The 24,260-nt window shown below is 39.6% G+C and overlaps 1 protein-coding gene across 1 annotated transcript in view; it reads right to left on the bottom strand.

Moving 5' to 3' along the window:
* Positions 1-11,051: 11,051 nt before the first annotated feature.
* The window catches only part of LOC126413176 (uncharacterized), a 93,411-nt gene continuing 80,202 nt past the window's right edge, over positions 11,052-24,260 (bottom strand). Inside the window, exon 4 of the mRNA XM_050083071.1 lies at positions 11,052-11,169. Within this exon, the coding sequence (XP_049939028.1) occupies positions 11,124-11,169 (46 nt within the window). The 3' untranslated portion in view covers positions 11,052-11,123. The remainder of the gene's footprint in view (positions 11,170-24,260) is intronic.

Below are 24,260 nucleotides of genomic sequence, written 5' to 3'. Positions count from 1 at the left end.
CCAACATCATGGCAACGAATATTAAAATTATACAACCAAATAAGTTGTTTGTAAAACTGTGACGTTATATTCAATTTAGGTATGAACAAGTTCTGGGCATAAGCAAATTCTAGAAAAAGAATCCTATCATCAGAGACAAATTTAATCTGCCTTCAAAGATTGATATGCTTTGGCATGTGCCTTATGTATGTTATAGTTAACTTTACATTGGTCATCATGATCTTTTGCCAAAAGCACATCACAGCACAAAAACCACACCTAAGAGAATATTTGTGTGTTTCCTCCAATATCTGTGATAAGTGCTGTACTTTATTTTAAGTGGTTTCCCCTCCAACTCATAAAAATGTTGCCTAAAGCACAATAAAGTTTATGAATGGTTAATTTACGATTGTCACAATACATCCTTTTCGTTCTGGCATGCTATAGTGGGACTCCTTATGAAGGAACTGGGACCAATGTGATTCAACAAAGTGCCAGACGTTTTTTCCTATCTTATTGGGCCGATTATGGTGTTTACCCCTTTGGTCTTCAGGAATAGCACCTGGAACATAGGAGAACCACCCCAAATATTTTTTATTCAATCTGATTATTGAAGACAATATTACAGATCTTAAAACAATATTTGTGACATGGATAAGTCAGTGTTAACATAACATGCCAATCTTTATTGTACTTTGTACTGATCTCAGCCTCATTTCAGAAACCTGCAGCACAGATCGTAAATATTTCTGGCAAACTATTTTTATGAACCCATTATGTTTTATGGTACACATCCAATAATAGTTCCTTTTTTTGTGTGTCAGAATTGAAAGATGTAGGTTTTTCTTGTTTTGATATGTATCCCATCAAGATCGCATCCTGTAGTTCTTTGTCACTATTATCCCAAAATGCAACGCACAATTGCTTCTGTTGATCGATTTGTAAACTCTGACAGCACCTACAATAGATTGCAACAAATATAGACTATGATACAAAAATAAGCAGAACTGTATAATACTAAATTTTGCCCACTTGCAGATATGGCACAGAAAAATGAACAAATAAAACATATACTTCTTTTTCAACTGGCTTGAACTTATTGGCTGGTATTTTCTTTCCTATGTGTACAGATATATATATTTTGCCTGAATTTTGAAGCTTCTTAGCAACATTTTGTTTCCACCCTCCCAGATTGTGTTGTTGTTTTAACCCTACACAGTTACTGTCATTGTCATCAGCAATAATTTCTTCTTCCAAAGTAACACATTCATCACAAGCGTCCATCTTCACCATGTGGGTGCACTGCATGTGTGAACAATTAACAAAAGTCGTGCATGCAACAAAACTGTTGTATGTGATCTTCTTTCCAACTAGCTCCTGCCATCTAGTGACATGTCATATGGAACTAATTTCTTTGTAGACGATGTTCAAATGTTTGAAGAATGCAATGTGGACACTTAGGCAATGACAGAGTTAGCCATTTAATGCTCTTGTTGCACCTAGGTACTCAATTCAGAATGTGTTTTCACCTTATTACTATTCATGTGTGAGATACGACAATAATTGGACCAAATCAGTTTTTCGATTAAGAGAAATTTTCAGTTTCCTCACATTATTGATGAAAAGAGTTGAGTATTATTAGTGTGACCTGTATATTTCACTATGTCATATAAATAGTTGAGTTATAAGCTTCATCCCAGATAATTAATTGAAGCACAACATGAAATCAAAATTATCATATTTAAAACTTTTACATAGATGGAATATCACAATGTGAATTTCAGAATAGGTGGAATACTCTAACTAATAAACATGTTTTTGATGAAGAAGAGAAAGTAATTCCAGTAATAACTGAAACTCCCTGGCAGATTAAAACTATGTGCCCGACCGAGACTTTGCCTTTCGCGGGCAAGTGCTCTACCATCTGCGCTACCAAAGCACGACTCACACCCGGTCCTCACAGCTTCACTTCTGCCAGTATCTTGTCTCCTACCCTCCAAAGGTCCTGAGTTCGAGTCTAGGTCAGGCACACAGTTTTCATCTGCCAGGAAGTTTCATATCAGCACACACTCCACTGCAGAGAGAAAATCTCATTCTCCAGTAATAACTATTCATTCCTTGAAATAAATAGAAAATTTGCATTTTGAATGAAATTGCAACATAGGTTGCAGAGAAAGATTATATGTGAAGAACATTAAATAAAATTAACAGGTAAGTGTACCAAAGCAACTACGTAATAAGGAAAATATGTTTCTCGTTGTGAACATGTTGGGATGTCCATAGTAATTGCTTATGTTAAACTAAGCGATAAAGCTTTACAAAGACTTTTGCACTGACGACCTGTAATTAGAGGTGACAGAGTAATATCCAACCAAAAATTTTCCAAAAGAAATCAGTATGAAAGACACAGCGGATTACTGTAGTGGATGGTGACTAGTGATCAAATGGTCACTATTCAGTGGTTTCCCAGATCCAAAGTCTATAATAGGGGTCTGGACACCAGTGTTACTTGTGGTGCCACCATACTGGGGCACAAGCAGATGATACAGTGTAATATGGCTGAGAGAAATGTATTTGCTTTTGCAGTAGTATCACCTTGAGGAGTTTTGGACTATAAATTGCACTGTCGTGTTTAAAAATACATCATGGACATTATACCAAGCCATCAATAATAATATAGTTGGAGAAAAAGGAAAACCATAATATACAATTTTATTGGCTATATTCACACCACAGAGCTGTACTGTCACAATTACTAGTGCAACACTCGGATAAACCATTGTGAATATGGTACACATTGTTACTGCACATTTTATGTCGAGAAATTTGTGTAAATGTTCATGAAAGGGGAACGCTTGCAGGCGATTATATAGTTTCTCAGCTATTCACAAAAAATAAACTTCAAGTGTAACTTAGGAGTTTTATTACATTTATATCCTTTTATAGAATATTGACATATCATTCACAAAAAGAGTAATCAATACCTGGCAAGGCAAATGGTCTCAGAGCTCATGCATAGAAAATACAATAAATAATTTTTTTTTTTAATTACATCTTTACAGTCCTCAGAGTAAATGGTACACATTTCACAGTTGTATGGGATCTGTGCCATATAAAATATACTGCCCATGATAGATCTTATAGGCATAGAATTCCAATACTTTTTATAACTCATAGTACTGTGGCTGAATTAGGCATTGAAAGACACAGAAGGATAACCTAGACATTGAACCTCAACAAATATTCTTTTAGAGAAAGCAGTTCGAGTCCCGGTCGGGACACACATTTTCATCTGCCCCGTTGATATATGTCAACGTCTGTACGCAGCTAAGGGTGTTCATTTCATTATAATTACAATATGCTATTCCCAATAATTAGCATATTCCACGGAATTTCATAGGAATGGGATATCATTTTAACAGTTTCCTTCCCTCAGTTCTTTTCATCTTGAATGGTGGGTCTTCAAAGTAAAGTTTAATCAGATCGTATGTACTTATACTCTATGGAGAAACTTTGTATTTTAATTTTGCCTTACAAAACTTGTAGGTTTCCATTTGCCTCTCCTACAAATTTTTAACTATTTTTGTATCCAAATGTTTTCTGTAGGAAATCTGAATAGCCTGATCCCTTTTGCTCAGTTGCTGCAACAATTTGGTGCAACACAGCATCCCATTTCAAAGGTTTCAACACCAGAAATTTACTATCATTTTGCTATTAAGTCTCATCTGCTTCCAGGTTTCAATAATGAAAGATTAAATATAGAAATCAGTGATAAAATCGGTCGACTAACTTTGAAACTTGGTCAACAGGCGGAAGCAATTGGGAAAAACAAACTCTAAATTACATATACTGAATTCTAAGATAGAGAGTCACATAAAAAAGCTGCAGGAACAGATTGTACAGTCTCGTCAGGAAAGGACTCACATAACTCTAAGAATATCAGACTTAAAGAAAAATGCATGTGACTTTGTTAGGAATGAAGTAGGTGAACAGTTTAATGACATTAATAATCAAAGAATCCACTGAATGGAAAATTATGGAAATGCAAAAACAGATGTCAGACACAAGCACAAAATTAAATATTTAAGTATAACTTACAGATCCAAATGAAATAGGTGTCTCATGTTCTTCTTGCACTGTACTGGAGGAATGTATGATAGATTTAAATGAATACAAAGTTCGGCAAAAGATGGCAAGACCTGTTAGTTCACCTCATTCTTCGGGTGACTCCAAGTAAACAGAAATAGAGTTTCAAAAACTCTGGGTGGAGGTAGCAAAGGCTGCAGCAGATGTGAAACAAAAGAAATATACTGAAAATTGTGATATTCTGATAGAATCATCTCAAGAATTTTATTTAGAATTCAAGGCAAATTTAAATAAACAATTCCCTGTATTTATCTGAAGAGGATACACACACTATTTACTTTCTAGAAGCATTTGCAAATTCATTACAAAGTTTTGGAATGATGACAAACAAGGGCATTTTATTCCCAGTTATTCGGAAGCAGACTCTTCCAAGTGGGAGCTGCTTATTTGGAAGAATTCACTTTGTAGAATGACTGTCAAGAAAAGTTTAAAAAGGTATAATGGACACCTAACACACATGAAAAATTAGCACTCCGGTTATTAGATCCTCAATATTATAATAGTAACTGGGATAGTTATAAGTATATACAATGGAACCTTACAATGTCGAAGTATTTAGAGGAACCCAAAGAGGAAATCATTTAGTAAAAATGTCGGCCTGTCATCTACTTTACCAGGGGAGCAAAAAGATTGGTGTCATGATTGGACAAATGTTAGTTACATTGCTACATTGACACCAGTCACCACATGCAAGTTAAGTGTTCAGCAAAATGTCGGCTGAGATGGAGATAGAATTAGCTCTTGTTATGTGAAGCAACAAGCCCTACCTTGGTCGCAATAACATATTCCAGAGAATTGATACTGCAGTTAAGAGCTTGTAACAAACAAAGTGGAAAGAGGACCACTGACCACTAGTGAAGAAGCAGGCCGCATTTGGTCATAACAAACAGAACTTCACATCATTATCTCCTGCCAGTCTTCATAAACACCATGGTTCTCTTGCTCTGAAAGTAGCCAATCATTAAGACCAGTGAAATTCGTACCAAAGCACTCGGTTCATGATTATCATGGTGTAGTGATATCCATGTGTTCCATATTCCAGCACTTCTTGTGAACATGCTCCACTCATGGGACTCTGCATTGCTGGCGGAGGACTGAGTATCTTCTAACACCAGTACATCCACAGTGCTTATTGCACTAACATCATTGTCACAGCTGGGTAAGAAAGTCATCCGTTACCTGATCATTGCTGCAGGCATTTCCAGATGCCAAGGGCCTATATGTCTGGTGTTCTAACAATGTGGGGCATACTCACATGCTATGGGTTTTCCTGCAAACTGTGAGATGGCATCCTGCAACACTTTTCCCAAACTACTGGACTAGCAGTCTTGGCAACCAGCCAGGCTCAGCCAGCAATAGGAGTAAGGGGAGAATTTCACTGTGGCGCTGATTCAAGGCGTCATGAGAGACTTATGAGAAGATACTTGCTAATCACTTTTTATTAGTGCTGAAAGATAATATGTATCCACAACAACATCCTAGACAACATAGAAGTGTGCCCCCTTGGCACCACAAGTTGTTCTTCAGCAATATCAATATGACACTAATACCCAGAAGCAGTTGATGCAACAGGATTGGATGTCGCATTATAAGAAATAGTTACCTGACATTTCTAACACTGTTCACACACCTTAGCTACAACTGCAGTGTTGACCCCTTAGCTACTACACCTGCAGTGTTGAGAGTCTAAAGAGCATTTTCTACTGGTCTTTTTATTTTTGTTGTTTCATATGGCCATGATTGGAAGTAGAGATTTACATGAGGCATAAGAAGTGACATTTGTCAAACCTGGAGATCTGCCAATTTAGAGAGTCTTGCTGTTAAACTTATTTGGTACTTGTGAGATGCGAGAATTGTAATTTAACTGGTCATAGTGTGCCATTAGTAGAATGGTACCCAAAACATGCACCACTTGTAGGAATTGCGGTCATACAGCACACGATTATACCAAGTGCCACTGGGCCATTATCAGATGTAAGGATTAGTTAACATTATCTGTATGAGTTTTGGATGTGACTATGTCTGTTGAGTTTTTCTATTACTTTTAGAAATGGAAGTGTTTCCTTCATATTAGTCTTGTGAGTGTAAAAGTAATAAAAAATTGCACAAGGTGTTAGAACCACAGTCAGCTAATATGAGAGATACTGTAGCTGCTCTGATGGAGCAGGTATCAAAATTGTTTGAGAGCAGTAAGCAGCAGAAGTTATATAATGATGAGTTAAGAAAGGAACTAGAAGCTTTGCAAGCTGTGCAACAATCACAGTCTGGTGCAGATGTGGTTATGGCAGTAGTGAGTGTATCCTCCTCCTCTAAAGATCCTTCGGCAGCTAACATAACATCCTTCTTCTGCAAGACAACAGAGGAAAAGACAGTATTCATAAATGATGTTTTAGGCACGGCTGAACTGAGTGGTTGGTCAGATGAGCATGTGGATGGCCATTAAACATCTACCAGGTGAGGCTAAAATGTGATGCATCACAAGACACTTAGCAAAGCTCACATATTTCAGCAATCAGAGGGTTTACAGCATAAATGCCATAAACAGAAAAGAACTGGATATTTTCAAGAGAAGTTAAGTGGATTAGTACAGAAAGTCAACGAAACTGCCTAAAACTTCTCATAGAATTAAAAAAATGAACTTGCGGTTGTATGAGTCAACAGAAAATCCAGAAGAAGGTGCAGCCACGGACAGAGAATTGCAAAATAGGGCTCCAGATGTCATTCTACAGAGGATTCCGTTGGAATTTTCACATATGGTCTGTATGGTATATGCAAATAACTTAGCTGCAGCACTTCGCATTGTCGCGCACTTCCAGGAAATCAACATGCTATGAAAATATGCAGTGATCGACAAATGTTTGCTTCTGAAAAAGGTTTCATTTGTGGGAAGAAAGGACATTTTAAGGCACAGTGTCACATCTACAGTGTTATAATTGTAAACACTTTGGCTGCAAGGCACAGGAACTGGAGTAGGAAATGACAACATGGAATCACTGGGGGACAAAACAACTCAGTTTTAAGATAGGAACTAATGGATTTCATGACCACATACAAGATCTTCCGACTGTGGGGTAAGGATATTCCGCGATTCTCACACTTGACTTCCTGGATTGGCATTATGGTAAAGTTGATCATTGGTAGCGTACAGTTGATCTTAGCAGTAATTCATTTACCAATGAGGCAACAACTACAAATGTTTTAGTGTCACTAGGCACACCAATTCCTAAGGTGTCACCAGCTGAACAGCTAACACATGCCTTACAGATTGTTTTGCATGTCAAAGTACAAACAGGTACAAGGAAGTTGATTTGGGCAACTGTGGATGTTGATGCACTGCAATGGTGATTCTGTGTGGTTGATACACTGCCAAATGATGAAGCATTAGATGAAGGGCATGTTTTATATGAAGAAGCGTAGCATGTGCAAGCAATGTCAATGGAAAATTTATGTTTCCAATAAGGCTGGATAATTCTGGGGTGAACACGAGCCTCCTGAAGTGATAAACAGCAGATATTCGATGAGGATGATTTTGATAGATCAACAGAGGATCAAAGCCCTCAAGCAAACTGTCAATGCATCTGCACTATGTGCCAAGGTTCGTCACTTGAAAACCAATGAATGGAAAATCATGGAAACATTGGTATTAAAATACCCAGACTTTTGTTAAAACTCAGATGGTCCATTGCCAGCAACACCTGCAATGAAACATTATATTCCAGTGGCGATAATATGCCAGTCTACAAGCAGCCACATAAAATGCCAAAGCAACTACAACTGCTTGTAGATGAATTTACAGATCAACAGCTAACTGAAGGCATTATCCAACATAGCAATAGCCCCTTGTCAGCCAATATCACTGCACCAAAAAAGTCATCCAACAGAATCAAAAATACAGGATCTGTTGTGACTCCCATTACCTGAATGAATGCACTATAACAGATGTGTATTTTGGTTTATTGGCTTTTCCGGTCTGACTTGAGAATATCAGAGAACAGACAAATAATAACAGGTAATGATAGTAGTATGTGATCAGAGTATAAATTTTTAACGGTGCATAATACAAACTTTGGGCACTTGACAATAGCTTTTTGGTTAAGGTCCATTCATTGTAAGTTTGACCACGAGTGACTCTTCTGAAAATATTTATTTATCGGTCTTCGTAGATGTAATAAATCCAAAGTTTTGGCTCCTGCTGGACCATTCATTAGATTTGTAACACGGATCCTTTAGCCATGACAAGACACTGTTTAAATGGTACAATAATTTGCAACATAAATGAAATACAAGGTTAAATAATATCACTGTATTCACAAAATATTATACTAAATTAAATTACATACACACTTACATTAATTCTGTTGCTGTGTGTAACTAAGAGTACACCTAGTGAGATTGCATCTCAATAAAATAGAATAATGGCAGTGTGCCAAATAATTATCTGCAGCGATGGCAGATGTGTGTCCGATCTGGATCGCTACAAGAAAAAAGAAGGTGCTGTCTTCTCGATAAGACAAGTGGACTGCATAATTATTCTAATGTTTCAGTGGTTTCATGCCTCAATTGATACAACCACTTACACTAATTAGTATCTTAAGTAATTCTTTATTTATATTATCAAGTTATATCTACATTTTTGCAATATATCAATGCCCATCCTGTAAATGCGCCTTTAAATTGCCCTCTGAATTGTGAGGCAAAAGGATGCACCTGCAGGCGAGCAATTCACCCTAAAGCATATTCAGTGCAATATTAACATACATATTCAAATACAATTCACAGTATACAGTAGTTGAATGATGTGCGTGAATGTTGGCATTGTGGCTGCCATGCAGGCGCAGTCATGTGTATTTCACTGTGGAAGTAGCTGTTAGAGTGTTAGTTGAACTCGCAACACCGTGATCACAGTTTATATATAGTTCCTATGTGCATGTGTGCAAGACATCACTGTGACAGCACACTCCATGAAGTCTTTACAAAAAAATATGCACTAACATCTAAAACAGGCACAATAATCTTAAAACTACTACATATGCTAAAGCAAAATATATTTCATCATTGTCATTGTCTCTCATGGACAGTATTGCATTTAAAATGTCTTTCTGCTTCATATTAGCTGTCTTTGCATGACGTGTCATCGTTTTGCAGTTCATATTCATAATACATACAATAATAATGCAAAGGTAAGCATTGTTTTGGTAGCTTGCATAATGTAATTACTGCATGTTGACATCACTGTTCACAGATTTGACAAGCAATATGTAGGCATGTTCACTTGTTGCACTGTTTATTTTCACTGATAACACTGTTCTTCATAGGTTATGCATCATGCGATTGAAGACCAGTTGATTTCCTACAACATTAAGTTCCATGAAGGCATGGATGCAAGAATTTGGACAGCAAAATGCTGGCATCGATCCTCGATTTGCCCAGGTGAGAGTGGCTGTCATATTCCGAGAACATTACATTCCCTGAAGTCCCATCCAAAATTCCTTCACCCGTGGAGTTGTCTTCAATGCTTTTGTGCATTGAGACCTTAAGTCCAGTAGTTTACCCGTTCCTTACTTTGCACAGTTGCATAGCAGGAAATGTCATTAGGTGATGCAGTACAAATGTCAGTTCCACTGTGCTCACAGTTTATTTGGCGATGTACAAAGAATGTTTGTTACGAAGTTTCTACATAAATATTTCATTGCAATCATTCTCATGGCGACATATAATGAATAGTTTTTAATAATTTTGCACACATACTTCATCTTGGTTGCAGGCATGGTGATGTATGTAGAATGTCTTTAAACTAGTCTCTTTTGCATAAATCTAATGGTTTTACACATTTTGATACATATTACAAATTCTGATCACATTTACATACCAACATATTACATTCTGCTTTATATCAATATAGATAATTACACACAAATATATTACATTTTGGCTTTGTATGGTACAGAAGTATTTACATAATCTAACAAGCATTACAGATTTTTGAACCAAATTTTGCATTCAGAAATGATGTCACCTGAAATTGAAAAGATTAGACACAACATCTGGATACATCAGCAAACAAGCCCAAGCACACACATACTAATGGACAAACGTCTACACACTAAAATCAAACCTACAGAATTATTGTGTTACAAGTGTGTATGTGGCCTTGACTTAACATAAACCTGTGTTATGCAGTACAAAATGCATCTAATCCATTCTTACGTCATACTGTTTGGCTGTCAAGTGGTTTTGCGTACACGGCGATCAGTCATGAATAGTCCTCCACCGACGCTACTGTTAGTCAATTATGTTGTCTCAAAAATATTTTCATCACACTTCGCTTCCTCCAGCACTTACAAAGTGCATAAATTCCTTTAGCCAAGTGTACAAGTTAGGTGGGTCGACAACATATTCCTGTCATGTGACAGACGTGCCGTCACCAGTGTCATATAGAATATATCAGACCTGTTTTCCTGTGGAGGAATCGGTTGACCTATGACCTTGCGATCAAATGTTTTCGGTTCCCATTGGAGAGGCACGTCCTTTCGTCTACTAATCGCACGGTTTTGTGGTGCAGTTGCAAAACACAGACACTAAACTTATTACAGTGAACAGAGACGTCAATGAACAAACGGACAGATCATAACTGTGCGAAAATAAAGAAAGTAAACTTTTCACTCAAGGGAAGACTTGAACCAAGGACCTCTCGTTCCGCAGCTGCTCACGCTAAACACGGGACCACGGCGCTCCTGAGCTCACACTATCCTTGATGTTAAGGCAGATGCGAGTTGATCCTCCTAGTACATCTGTTGTCGAGTATCACTGAATTTGAAATTAATGAAGTTCTGTCATTTGCACAATTAATCAGCATTCTTAACACTTCCAACATACAATTTTACAGTTTCAACATACGCACTGTCACTGGATACAAAGTGTCACTATATCCATTCACCATGTACAGGTATGAACCTCAGATATCTTCAGCTTGCAGCTCTGGCATGTGAGTGCACATCTCATCCACACAGTCTCCATGCTTTTATTGTCAGCCCTTCGCAGTCTCTGAAAGAAGAAATACTAAGCTAGTACATTGATTTGTACAACTTCTACAACACAAATCAGCACTCTTTATACAAACAACTGAACAGTTCAAAATAGTGAATATGGTGATAATGTTGGATTTACGAGTTCCTTATAAGTAACACACTGTGCAATTGTAAGCTCTAGTGCCTACCACACACAGCCACAAACTCTGGCCCCACCGACAACCCCTGGGCACATACGTGCCTTCTTTGGCATTTTACAATCTCTCGAAAGTGACTTACTAATCTGTACAGTAGAATTGCAATCATCCTATGTCCAGCTGTCTGTCACCAATTATCTGGATCACTTTGAAGAAAAAGAAATTTGTACTGTATGGCTAAAATCTTTGATTTTGGTAATAGTTAACACAATATATAGTACACTGTATCTTTCTTTATTGTTCTAAAATAATTCTATAGTAAATGTATTAAAAGATAAAATCTTTCTTCCAGTGAATAATGAATACAGTATGAACATTGGTATATGCAGCATACACACACCAGTGTGTTTGTGGTGCCCGTCATTCAGTGTGGCCTAAATCAGTCTGTGTCGGGACCTTAACATACCTGCTGATTTGTTACCATATGTTTCATCTTTTGTTTTGTTCTGCGTGTGCGTTTTAATTTACTGTACAGCATGTGTCTTCTAAAAGTAAATGCATAATCTTATCATTGGCAGACAAAATAAATGTCCTTGAACAATTAGACAGAGGCATGAGTGCAAAGTACTTGGCTGAGAAGTTTAGCTTGGGAACACACAGTTTCAGACACAAAAAGAAAACATTTTCTCAATTTTAAATTTTGTGTGTGTCCTTAAAATAAAGACAGAAGATCATCAAGAAAAGAAATAATAATAATAAATAGGGGGGGGGGGGGGGGACAAAGGGACTGAAGAGACCATATTCAAGTGGTTTTTGCAGCAGCAAGCATTGGGAAACTCCCTTTCAGGACTGACTGTTTGCAAAATCACAAAATTTCAGACAAGAATATCAACAGTTTGTGTTCATTTAAAGCTGGCTGCAGAATTTCAAGGCAAGGCACAGTGTTCAGGAGTTGAATTTAAGTAGTGAAAAACTGTCAGCGGACCAAAACGAGTAGAAAATTTTATTGAAAAATTCAAACTTAATACAGAATCTTATGGCACTGAATTTTCATACAATGCAGATTAGATAGGCCTTGTTTGCAAGGCTTTGCCTGAGACAACTTTAGCTTCTAAAGGGGAAAGTAGTGCTCCTGGCAATAAGGTTAGTGTAAACCATGTTACCATGCTGAACTGTGCTAACTCTATGGGAAACCACAAAATACTACTCTGTTGATAACAATATCTTTAACAAGAATCAACCAAAGGCCTGGATTACTGCTACTTTGTTTTACAAATGGTAAAATTCAGTTTTCGTACTTGAAGTTAAAAAAAAAAAAAAAATGCCAAAGGATCATAGGGAAGAAGTAAGTAAGTTGATGTTAATTCTGCACAATGCATCCACTTATTGATCCACCCCACAGAAAGCCACCTTGATATAGAAGACAGACGTTTCAAAACACTCTTCCTGCCACCAAACATAACAACATTGCTGCAGCAATAGCCCAACTGGTTATTGTAACTATCAAGAACATTATAGAAAACAACTGCTGAGGAAGCTTTAGATACAAGATGGAAATGCAGAAGGCACTGAGGCGCATCACCAAAAACTGATTTTTAATTTTTTTTTTTTTTTTTGTTTTCAAAGTCATAACCATAGAACACTTATGCATAGAAAGGAGTTAAAAGTGACCACATGCCCAATCAATGGAAGGAAACAGACCTAAGAACAAGGACATCATATCAGAGAAAGATCAAAAAACAAAACAAAAAAAAAACTACAGAGACAATGGAGGTCCTGAACTGAAGATTAAGTGTCCTTTAACCTATTGCAATGACAGATACAAAGCAAAATGTGGTTGACACCCCCACATAATTTGCTAAAACAGCCAATAACTCAATGGCAGACAGACAGTAGAATGTAAACAGTTAAAAAAGGGCATACGGTCAGGAAATGGCAGACCATCAAAGGTTGATTACAATGAGCATATAATGGTGGGGGATCACCACTAACAAATGGAAATGGTTAAAATGACAGTACCCAATAAGCAATCTATCTAAAATGATCTCCTCACAGCGAGAGGGCCGAGAGGAGGTTGGCCAAGCTGTTGGGAGAGGTTTAATTCTCCAGAGCTTGCTTCCATGCAGAGAGGATCAGTGGTGATGCCAAAGTGACATCAGAGGCTGACAGGCGGCAACACAGATACCCTTGGAAGGAATGGAAGAGCTAGCAGGCCAAGTTAGGACGACTGTAGCCTTGGCAGTAGAGTCGGCAGCCTCATTTCCTGTCAGACCGATGTGAACAGAAATCCACATAAATATCACAGCAGTTCCCTCAAGAGTGAGCAAGAGGAAGCCTTCTTGGATCCACTGCACTAAGGGATGGTCTGTGAACAGCACACAAAGATTCTGAGGGGCACTAAGAGAATTGGAGCACATGACCTAATTAAAGACCTTTAGTTGCTGGATGTACTGAGCAGCCTGATAGAGGGCAAAGAGGTCTGCTGTAAATACTGAGCAGAGTTCCAATAGCAGATACCGAAAATGGGTGGTGTGAATGACAAAGGCACATCTGACACCACGATCAGTCCAAGAGGCATCTGTGTACACGAAGGTACTGTAGCTAAATTACGTCCGAAGTTGAGAAACTTACAGTGATACAATGAATATGGAGCAGTTTCCTTAGGAAGCGAATGAAGTCCAAGATGAACATGGACTGGCGCATGAAGCCATGATCATGAAGGGTTAACAGCAATTGGGAACGTGGCAGGTAGTGTGAAGCTAAGCCAGAACAATAGCCGAAAGTGACTCTGGGAGGTAACAGACAAAATGGATGCTTTCCATACTGGTGGTCAAGGGAGTCATCAAAGGAGGTGGCATAGGATGAGTGGCCGGGCATGGCATATGAACAGCATATGTATCCGCTGAGGAGAACATCATGTTTCCCGGATAAAGGTGTCTGATTAGGCCAAACCATCACGTACCTTGAAAACTCAGTCTTTCAAAAATTCCTAAAGGAAATGGGGCAGGTGACCTCAGAAACCCCATGTGTATAGAGTACGGAAGATACCAGTCGTTCTGCAGGTGGTGTAGGCTTTTTTCAAATAAAAAAGCATGTCGACATTCTGGGATTTCCACAGAAAACCATTCATGAAAAGGGTTGACAAAGTGACGAGGTGGTCAAGTGCAGAACTGCGTGCTCAAAATCCACATTGTGCAATGGTTAGTAGATTGTGAGATTCAAGCCACCATACCAGACGACCATAAATCACACATTCCATCATCTTGCAAACACAGCTGGTGATAGAAATGGGGCAGTAAATAAAAAGAAGGTGTTTGTCCTTAACGGGCTTAGGCACAAGTATGACAGTGGCTTCACGCCAGCATCTGGGAAATGTGCCCTCTGCCCATATGCAATTGTATGTACGAAGAAGAAAGTGCTTGCCCGCAAGAGAAAGGTGCTGCAACATCTGAATGTGAACATCGTCTAGCTATGGGGTGGAGGTTCGGGATGAAGTGACCAGCTTTTAGATTAGTACCTGTTCCATAAATCATGAATACGACACTTCGTAATGATGTGGAACGTGTCAGGTTAATAAAAGGTGTCTATACAAGGTATTACATTACACAAAATATTACATGACACTAAATATTTTTAATACTTCTTTAAGGGTGGGGGTGGGGAAATTACCCACTTACTATATCCAAAAATTCATCTAATGAGTTGAAGGAGTTGCCAATCAGAAATTCTTTTAATTTCCTTTTACATGCTATATGGCTATCTGTCATGCTTTTGATGCTATTAGGTAAGTGACCAAAGATTTTTGTGGCAACATAATTTACTCCCTTCTGAGCCAGTTAGATTTAATCTTGAGTAGTGAAGATCATCCTTTCTCCTAGTGTTGTAGCCATGTACACTGCTATTACTTTCGAATTCATTCGGATTGTTAACAACAAATTTCGTTAAGTTAATATATTTATTGCGAGACTACAGTGAAGATCCCTAGCTCTTTAAACAAGTGTCTGAAGGATGATATTGGATGTGTTCCCGCAATTATTCTGATTACACGCTTTTGTGCAATGAACACTCATTTTCTCAATGATAAGTTACCGCAGAATATGATGCCATACGAGAGCAGGGAATGAAAATATGAGTGGTAAGCTAATTTACTGAGATGTATATCAAAAAAAATTGCAATGACCCTAATAGCATAAGTAGCTGAACTCAAACGTTTCAGCGGATCTTCAGTGTGTTTTTTCCAGTTCACCCCTCATCAATGCATACCCCTAGAAATTTTGAATATACTACCTTAGCTACCGATTTCTGATCGAAGTCTATATTTATTAATGGTGCCATTCCATTTACTGTGTGCAACTTTATATACTGTGTTTTGTCAAAGTTTAATGAGAGCCCATTTGCAGTGAGCCACTTAATGATTATCTAAAAAACATCGTTTACAATTTCATCAGTTAATTCTTGTCTGTTGGGTGTGATAGCTTGATCTAGAACCCTCATAGTAAAGGCAACAATGTAGCATTCATGATTCTGAGAGGAGAAGGGTGTATGAAATCTCTGCAAAATAGTGGCCTAAGGTGTTGGAGATAGCAGTAAGATCCAAAAGTTCACAATGGTGTCACCCGCTATGGTCAGGCCAGAAATTGGGGTCTGGACTTTGGTCCCAAAGAGCTGCTGGAGGTTGCCCCACAAGATGGAAGAGGCAGTGAAACTGTTGAAAGAACTAGCAACTGCAATCCAGCTAGCATATCTGCTACCCCGAACTATTTGCAACGAATACGGTTCGCCATTGTACGATGACAGTTCAAAATGTGAAGGGCATGACTCTGCCCATGAATCATGTTGCGGCATCCCTCAGTCCACCAAGCAACTGGGACATGGTGTGGTAAAGATGAAGTGCGATGTAGGAAACCTTCTGTGGTGGTAAGGATAACCTTTCAAGGCGTTCTACCTGGTCATCAAAACTTGGGAACTGTTGTTCAGTGAAGGTTTCCAAGGAGGAGTACAGCCTCCAGTCAGCCTAAGAATGCTGCCAATTGAGTTTATATGTAGGTGGGATAAGAGTCACTAAATGGAAATCACATGGGAAATGGTCACTCGAGTAAATGTCAGAGAGCGAACCACTTAAGACGATGGAGAAGCTGGGCAATGCTGAACAAGACGTCCAAATGGGAATACGTGTGCATGGAGTCAGAAAGGAACAATGAGTTGATTAAGAAGGTCAGCCAAGAGGGCACCTCTCAGTCAGGTTCTCAAAGAGCCCCGATGGGGAAGGTGTGAATTAAAGTCTCTGAGCAGCAAAAAGGGAGTGAAGGATTTGATCAGTAAGCTGGAGGAAGTCTGCCCTAGAGACACCAAATGACAGAGAGGGATGTAACACTGCAAAGAGAAAAGGGGAAATGAGGAAGGGAAATGCGGACTGCAGTAATGCACAGCTGAATGTTCATTGAGATGGTTTGACTACGAATGTCGTTCTGGATGAGCACCATGACTCCCCCATGAGATGGAGTGCCACCTTTGGGATCAAGGTCGAAGCAGATCAGAAGGAAATGCAAGAGGTCAAAGCAGTCACGAGGACGTAATTTTGTTTCTTGGAGGCAGAAAACAAGCAGATGCTTCGATTTCAAGAGCAGCCATGATTCTTCCTTACTGGATCTAATGCTGCAAACATTCTACTGGAGGAGAGTCATGATGGGAAGAGGGGAAGAGGGAACAAATGAAGGGTTGTCACTTCGGCAGCTGCTGAGTGTCAGCCTTCGAACACTCACTGGTACAGGGTCAGTGGCTGGAGGATCCTGTTCCACAAGATCTACAGAGACATCAGCATTTTCTCTAGGTTGGCCTGTGGATTCAAGGGCAGAAAAACAGTAGGCAGGGTGATTGGCAAAATGGAGGCTGGCTGGGTGAGGGTATCACATGGCAACACCATTGAAGACGATCTCCGAATCAGGGAAGGAAAAGACCATTTGTCTTCAATTAATTTCTTTGAGCCTTTTTGGCTGACAGATGAAGACCCAGTTAATTGTCAGCTGGACGGACGCAACAAGTCTTCATGGAAGTGTTCCTCTTGTCCTTTCCTGCCAATTGTGAAGCAGGAGATTTCACTGCTGGGGCAAAGATTTGGTGGTTTACTGCACATCTGTAGGAGAAGAACACAGGGATTTTATGACTGCAATATGGAATTGGATGCTAGGGGTCAGTGTGGCCATGTCAATTAGGGAGTAAGGCAAAGCAGAATTGAACTGTAAGTACCATATTGTAAAACACAGGCTTTCGAATAGCCAACGACTTTCCAGCAACAGGGTAAGGTACATTTTTCCTTCACCTGAACCTCCTGGATGGCCTGCTCATTGAGGTACATGGGTCATTCCATGTCAGTTCAACCAGGGACTCCAGCTCGTAGTTTCAGATTTGACTGAAATTCAGTACACTAATTCTACCACATGTGAAACACTCGTGTACAAAGTATTAGTTTCCCCTGCCAATTAGTTCCAGAATTATGACTTGTGAAAGAAGGTTGCGTGACCCAGAAATTGCAACCCACATCTGGCAATCTATCTTCAGACCCAACTTCAGGTCTTAATAACTTTGGAACTACTCCACACAGTCCAGCGAAAGTTTTACAGCCCAGTAACATCCATTTAGAGAACACACTCCATGAATCAAAACACCAACAACATATTTCTGAGGGAAAATGAAACATTCCAAAATGTGATTAAAAAAATGTAATATGTTAAAAGGTACATATTGTTGGTGCCCTCTATGCCAAATATAATTCACTCAAAAGGGGTATAATTTTTTTGTGGTAAGCATAATGTGGCCTAAACACACACAGAACTCATCGTGCCCATATCAGTCACAAAAACTGAATTACAAGCACACAAAAATACAAAAATTTGAAAAATTACCTGAAAAACATGGATTTTCGAAGTGTGGTAGCACAAAAGGGACAAGTGGTATCCAAGCCAAATTTCACACAAAATATCAGCATGTTATTGCAAGACATTTGTGTACAATGGAAGTTGACAGATGTGTTTGGTGATGTGGCCATTCTTCCACAACAATTTTGTAAAAACATATCGTAAACTGTTCTGCCTCTTCTTATCCTCTCCCACAACTGTTTAGTCACTAAGCAACAACATATAGACAGATTAACACAACCTATCATTAATGTTTACTGCACTTTAACCGCTAAAAACCAGTTGATTGTGCTTCGAACAGAAGTTCTCCCACACTTTAGCTACTGTACTCTGTACATTGAGTGGCAAATTGTACTGTCTTCCTGACAATGTGGTAGGAACTGGAACTGTCATAAGAATATGTTCAAAAGGAATCCAACACCTGTATGCCAAACATGGCCAATGAAATGATCTTGTTGGTCCTGCCAGTGCCATGAAGTTCACAAATACATCACCTTCTGCTTCACAGCACTCTGAAACACATCCTAAGTACCATTTGTCATCATAAACAGCAATAACATAACAACCTGGTTGTATATTGCTGCTTTTGCTTCTGAATCCTGAGTCAGACACACTGTGAAGGCACATATTGTGCATGAATCTATGGTTATAACCAGACAGTCAGCTCATCTGCACACTGTCAGAGTCTCCTGGAGAGAAGTGATGATGGCTCCTTGTGCCTGCAACAGTTTTAACTTGTTCTAGTCAGCTTTTTAGCAACTCTTCAACTGATTTCTTCTCATCTTTCGAAACATAGAATGATTGTATGCCAGATATATTTATCTGTACCCAGGTAAATAATTGAAGAAGTGTTAGAATGTGACCTTCTGTAGGGTGCTGCAGACCAGCTCGTGATGCCATGCACTTAATGGTACCACCAATACCATCACATACATTTTTACCATGAATTGTTGTGAAAATTCCATTCTGCATGAATCTGAAAGTCACGGTAATGCATGCATAAATTTTTGAGATTTTTACAGTTTTTGTACTGACTAGCTCCCCCATCAGTGAAGTATTTCGCAAAATGTATGTGAGGCAGCTTGTTTTTCACATATGCCATGACAGTGCAAATGTGGGCACGAACTGCAATGGCATCTTGAATTAAACAGTCACGAAAAATGCACAGGTTCATGACAGACACATCACCCAATTCACCTCTAAAGTAAATCGCAAATGGCTGGAGAGTTGCTTAAATGTTGTCCCAATGATATCCTTGGATGGCATCTTGAACTACAAATGCATAATTTTCAGAAAAGTCTAGTATTACTATAATTTCATCTTGTTTCAAATTATCCTTACAAAACTGGAGATAAGCCGATTGTGCTGTTGCTGTGAAGCTGTGTGTGGTCAGTTTGTCCGTTTTTTGACAACACATTTCAATAAAATCTTTCACTGTACTTTGCTTTGTTTCAAGACTTGTGTGATCCATGTGTGTCCATTGTTTATAAGAAACAAGTTCATCGTCATCCATAAGGAGTTCACCATACAGTTTGTTATTCATGTGTTCTGCAAGATTTGCCTTACCAGGACACTTTTCACACCTGTGTATCATGCACTGGTAGGAACTGATGTCACACACTAGCAGCTTCATTGCACCTTTGTAATCCAGACCAGAATCCTTTATAGCAGTAAACATCAGCTTAGCATTTTGATGGGTCTCACATGCACAAACATTGTGTGTGCCCCTTGCACTTACAGGCACAACCCAGATTGAAAAAAGATGATAAACCTACTTTGGTGTTGGGATACTTTTCCTTGAATTCTACATATAGTTCTGATATGTTGCATAGCAACAGTCTTTTTTGCATCTGTACACGTACATTTACCATTTTCACTGTTACATAGTCTTTTTTTCCAGGCAGTATTCGGCTGTAGTCATTATTTTCATAAAATTCCGGCACTAGCACCTTTATGTCTGAACTCAATTGCTTACCCTGAGCCTGCTGAAGTGGAAGCACTCCTTGGGTTGCTTTTATTTTCCTAGCTTGCTTTACCATATGTGTAGAAACATTGAATTCCTTTGCAGTGTAGTCAATAGACCAGCTGGAAGGTGCAAGGGTAAGAATAGCTACTTTTTTCTGACGTGTGCATATGGCACATTTTTCTTTCAAATCATGCACAATTTTGTCCAAATCAGAGCATTTCTGGCATGACTTCTGTTCCTTTGGAGCAGATAGTTCTTCCTCTTCTACCATTAGTGTGTCAGCTATTTTGTGTTTTAATTCCATTTGAGCTTCTTGTAGTTGTCTTCTACCATAGCTGGGCCTGTCTCTTTTCCCAACTTTGTGTGTCTTCATTGGAGACAAACCAAGAGCAGTCACTGAAGTATTTCATTGCTCATCTGCTGTGGTTGTAGGTGGCTGATACTCTTCATCACTGTCATGTAAATTATCAGAATAATCTTCATTTTTTAGCAGTGTAACTCACCTGGAACATAACTTTTGTCCTGTTTTCATTTATCTGAGGCTACACTTCACTGTCTTCTTATGAATCCGAAATAGATCAAAACAACTTCATTGTAGGAAAGAATACTTATCCAGAAACACTTTCATATGACGATAACAAACATTAAAGTTTCCTGGAACTGTACTTCTTGTGCCCACAGGGTGTATCCCTGATCTCCATAGCAACAAATCTTGGTCCAATTCATCCAGATCATACACTACAAAGCAAATGCCACATTTTCTTCCATATGTTGTTTGATGACATTCCGATGCTTGTGCTCTACCAATACTGCAACTTGTTTGAACAAATGCACCACTAGTACACTCTTCTGCCTCCAGTACTGTTGTGGAAAATCAGTATGACCAGTCTGAACTAGAATCTTAAAAACGTGAGTAACCTGTAATTGTTGCTTGTTTCCTTTGTTGTTCCTGCCTAACAATGACTCATTCTGTCCCAGAAAACTACCATTGTTTAACTTTCTGTTGCCTAATGGTTCCCAACAATTGCTGCAGCTTTATCTGAAACAAGCTGTCTGCATCATCACTATTACTTGCTAAATCGTGTAAAAAGAAATGTAACCATATCTGTCAACTCTTATTGTACACAAATGCCTTGCAATAACAAGTTGAAATTTTGTCACATATTATATTATGGTCTACTTATGCAGTGTTTGAAATTTGGCTTGGATATCACTTGTCCCTTTTGTGCTACCACACTTCAAAACTCCATGGTTTTCAGGTAATTTTTCAAATTTTTGTATTTTCACACACACACACACACACACACACACACACACACACACACAGGGTGAGTCACCTAACATTACCGCTGGATATATTTCGCAAACCAAATTAAATACTGACGAATCGATTCCACAGACGGAACGTGAGGAGAGGGGCTAGTGTAATTGGTTAATACAAACCATAAAAAAATACACGGAAGTATGTTTTTTAACACAAACCTACGTTTTTTTAAATGGAACCCCGTTAGTTTTGTTGGCACATCTGAACATATAAACAAATACGTAATCAGTGCCGTTTGTTGCATTGTAAAATGTTAATTACATCCGGAGATATTGTAACCTAAAGTTGACGCTTGAGTACCACTCCTCCGTTGTTCGATTGTGTGTATCGGAGAGCACCGAATTACGTAGGGATCCGAAGGGAACGGTGATGGACCTTAGGTACAGAAGAGACTGGAACAGCACATTACGTCCACATGCTAACACCTTTTTATTGTCTTTTCCCTGATGCACATGTACATTACCGTGAGGGGTGAGGTACACGCACACACGTGGTTTCCGTTTTCAATTACGGAGTGGAATAGAGTGTGTCCCGACACGTCAGGCCAATAGATGTTCAATGTGGTGGCCATCATTTGCTGCACACAATTGCAATCTCTGGCGTAATGAATGTCGTACACGCCGCAGTACATTTGGTGTAATGACGCTGCAGGCTGCCACAATACGTTGTTTCATATCCTCGGGGGTTGTAGGCACATCACGGTACACATTCTCCTTTAACGAACCCCACAGAAAGAAGTCCAGAGGTGTAAGATCAGGAGAAAGGGCTGGCCAATTTATGCGTCCTCCACGTCCTATGAAACGCCCGTCGAACATCCTGTCAAGGGTCAGCCTAGTGTTAATTGCGGAATGTGCAGGTGCACCATCATGCTGATACCACATACGTCGACGCGTTTCCAGTGGGACATTTTCGAGCAACGTTGGCAGATCATTCTGTAGAAATGCAATGTATGTTGCAGCTGTTTGGGCCCCTGCAATGAAGTGAGGACCAGTGAGGTGGTCGCCAATGATTCCGCACTATACATTTACAGTCCACGGTCGCTGTCGCTCTACCTGTCTGAGCCAGCGAGGATTGTCCACGGACCAGTAATGCATGTTCCGTAGATTCACTACCCCGTGGTTTGTGAAACCCGCTTCATCGGTAAACAGGTAGAACTGCAACGTGTTCTCTGTTAATGCCCATTGACAGAATTGCACTCGATGATTAAAGTCATCACCATGTAATTGTTGATGTAGCGACACATGAAATGGGTGAAAGAGGTGACGATGCAGTATGCGCATGACACTACTTTGACTGAGTCCACCGGCTCTCGCCATGTCCCGTGTACTCGTGTGGGTTCATGGCAACAGCAGGTAACACACCAACTGCACCCGCTTCTCCTGTGACGGGCCTGTTACGGACCCGTTTGCGTGCTACGACCATACCTGTTGCATACAGTTGGTGGTAGATGTTTTGCAATGTGCGGCACTTTGGATGCTCTCTGTCCAGGTACCGTTCCGCATACACCCTGCAGGCTTCAGCTGCATTTCGTTGACACTCGCCATAGATGAGTATCATCTCCGCCTTTTCAGAGTTCGAATACACCATGGTCACAGTTCCTACAACACTACATTGTCACAGACATCTGGTAACACGGTGTACTTCAGTTGGTCTGCGTGCGGAGACGAATGCAGAATAACAATAGCAGCAAGCGCTACACGCGGACACTGCGACAGCTAGAACAAACCACAACAGTGCACTACAGCCACACTTGTAAACACGGTCGTCGTCATAAACATGTCCCTGCAGATGCTGCTCGCTGACCGTGGCCCGTGTTTGTTACAACACGCTACTGAACGTTGGAGGTTTCAAGCGTCAACTTTAGGTTACAATATCTCCAGATGTAATTAACATTTACAATGCAACAAACGGCACTGATTACGTATTTGTTTATATGTTCAGATGTGCTAACAAAACTAACGTGGTTCCATTTAAAAAAACATAGGTTTGTGTTAAAAAACATACTTCCGTGCATTTTTGTATGGTTTGTATTAACCTATCACACTAGCCCCTCTCCTCACGTTCCGTCTGTGGAATCGGTTCGTCAGTATTTGATGTGGTTTACGAAATATATCCAGCGGTAACGTTAGGTGACTCACCCTGTATATAAAAACAAAGATGATGAGACTTACCAAACAAAAGTGCTGGCAGGTCGATAGACACACAAACATACACACAAAATTCTAGCTTTCGCAACCAACGGTTGCTTCGTCAGGAAAGAGGGAAGGAGAGGGAAAGACGAAAGGATGTGGGTTTTAAGGGAGAGGGTAAGGAGTCATTCCTATCCCGGGAGCGGATAAGACTTACCTTAGGGGGAAAAAAAGGACGGGTATACACTTGCACGCACGCGCACACACACACACACACACACACACACACACACACACACACACACACACACACACACACACATATCCATCCGCACATACACACACACATATCCATCCGCACATACACAGACACAAGCAGACATTTGTAAAGGTAAAGAGTTTGGGCAGAGATGTCAGCAGAGGTGGAAGTAAAGAGGCAAAGATGTTGTTGAAAGACAGGTGAGGTATGAGCGGCGGCAACTTGAAATTAGCGGAGGTTGAGGCCTGGCAGATAACAAGAAGAGAGGATATACTGAAGGGCAAATTCCCATCTCCAGAGTTCTGGCAGGTTGGTGTTAGTGGGAAGTATCCAGATAACCCGGGCGGTGTAACACTGTGCCAAGATGTACTGGCCGTG

The sequence above is a fragment of the Schistocerca serialis genome, chromosome 7 (assembly GCF_023864345.2).
Source record: "Schistocerca serialis cubense isolate TAMUIC-IGC-003099 chromosome 7, iqSchSeri2.2, whole genome shotgun sequence".
Lineage (NCBI taxonomy): Eukaryota > Metazoa > Arthropoda > Insecta > Orthoptera > Acrididae > Schistocerca > Schistocerca serialis.
The sequence above is the reverse complement of the archived record's forward strand: the minus strand, read 5'-3'. Positions and strand labels throughout refer to the sequence as shown.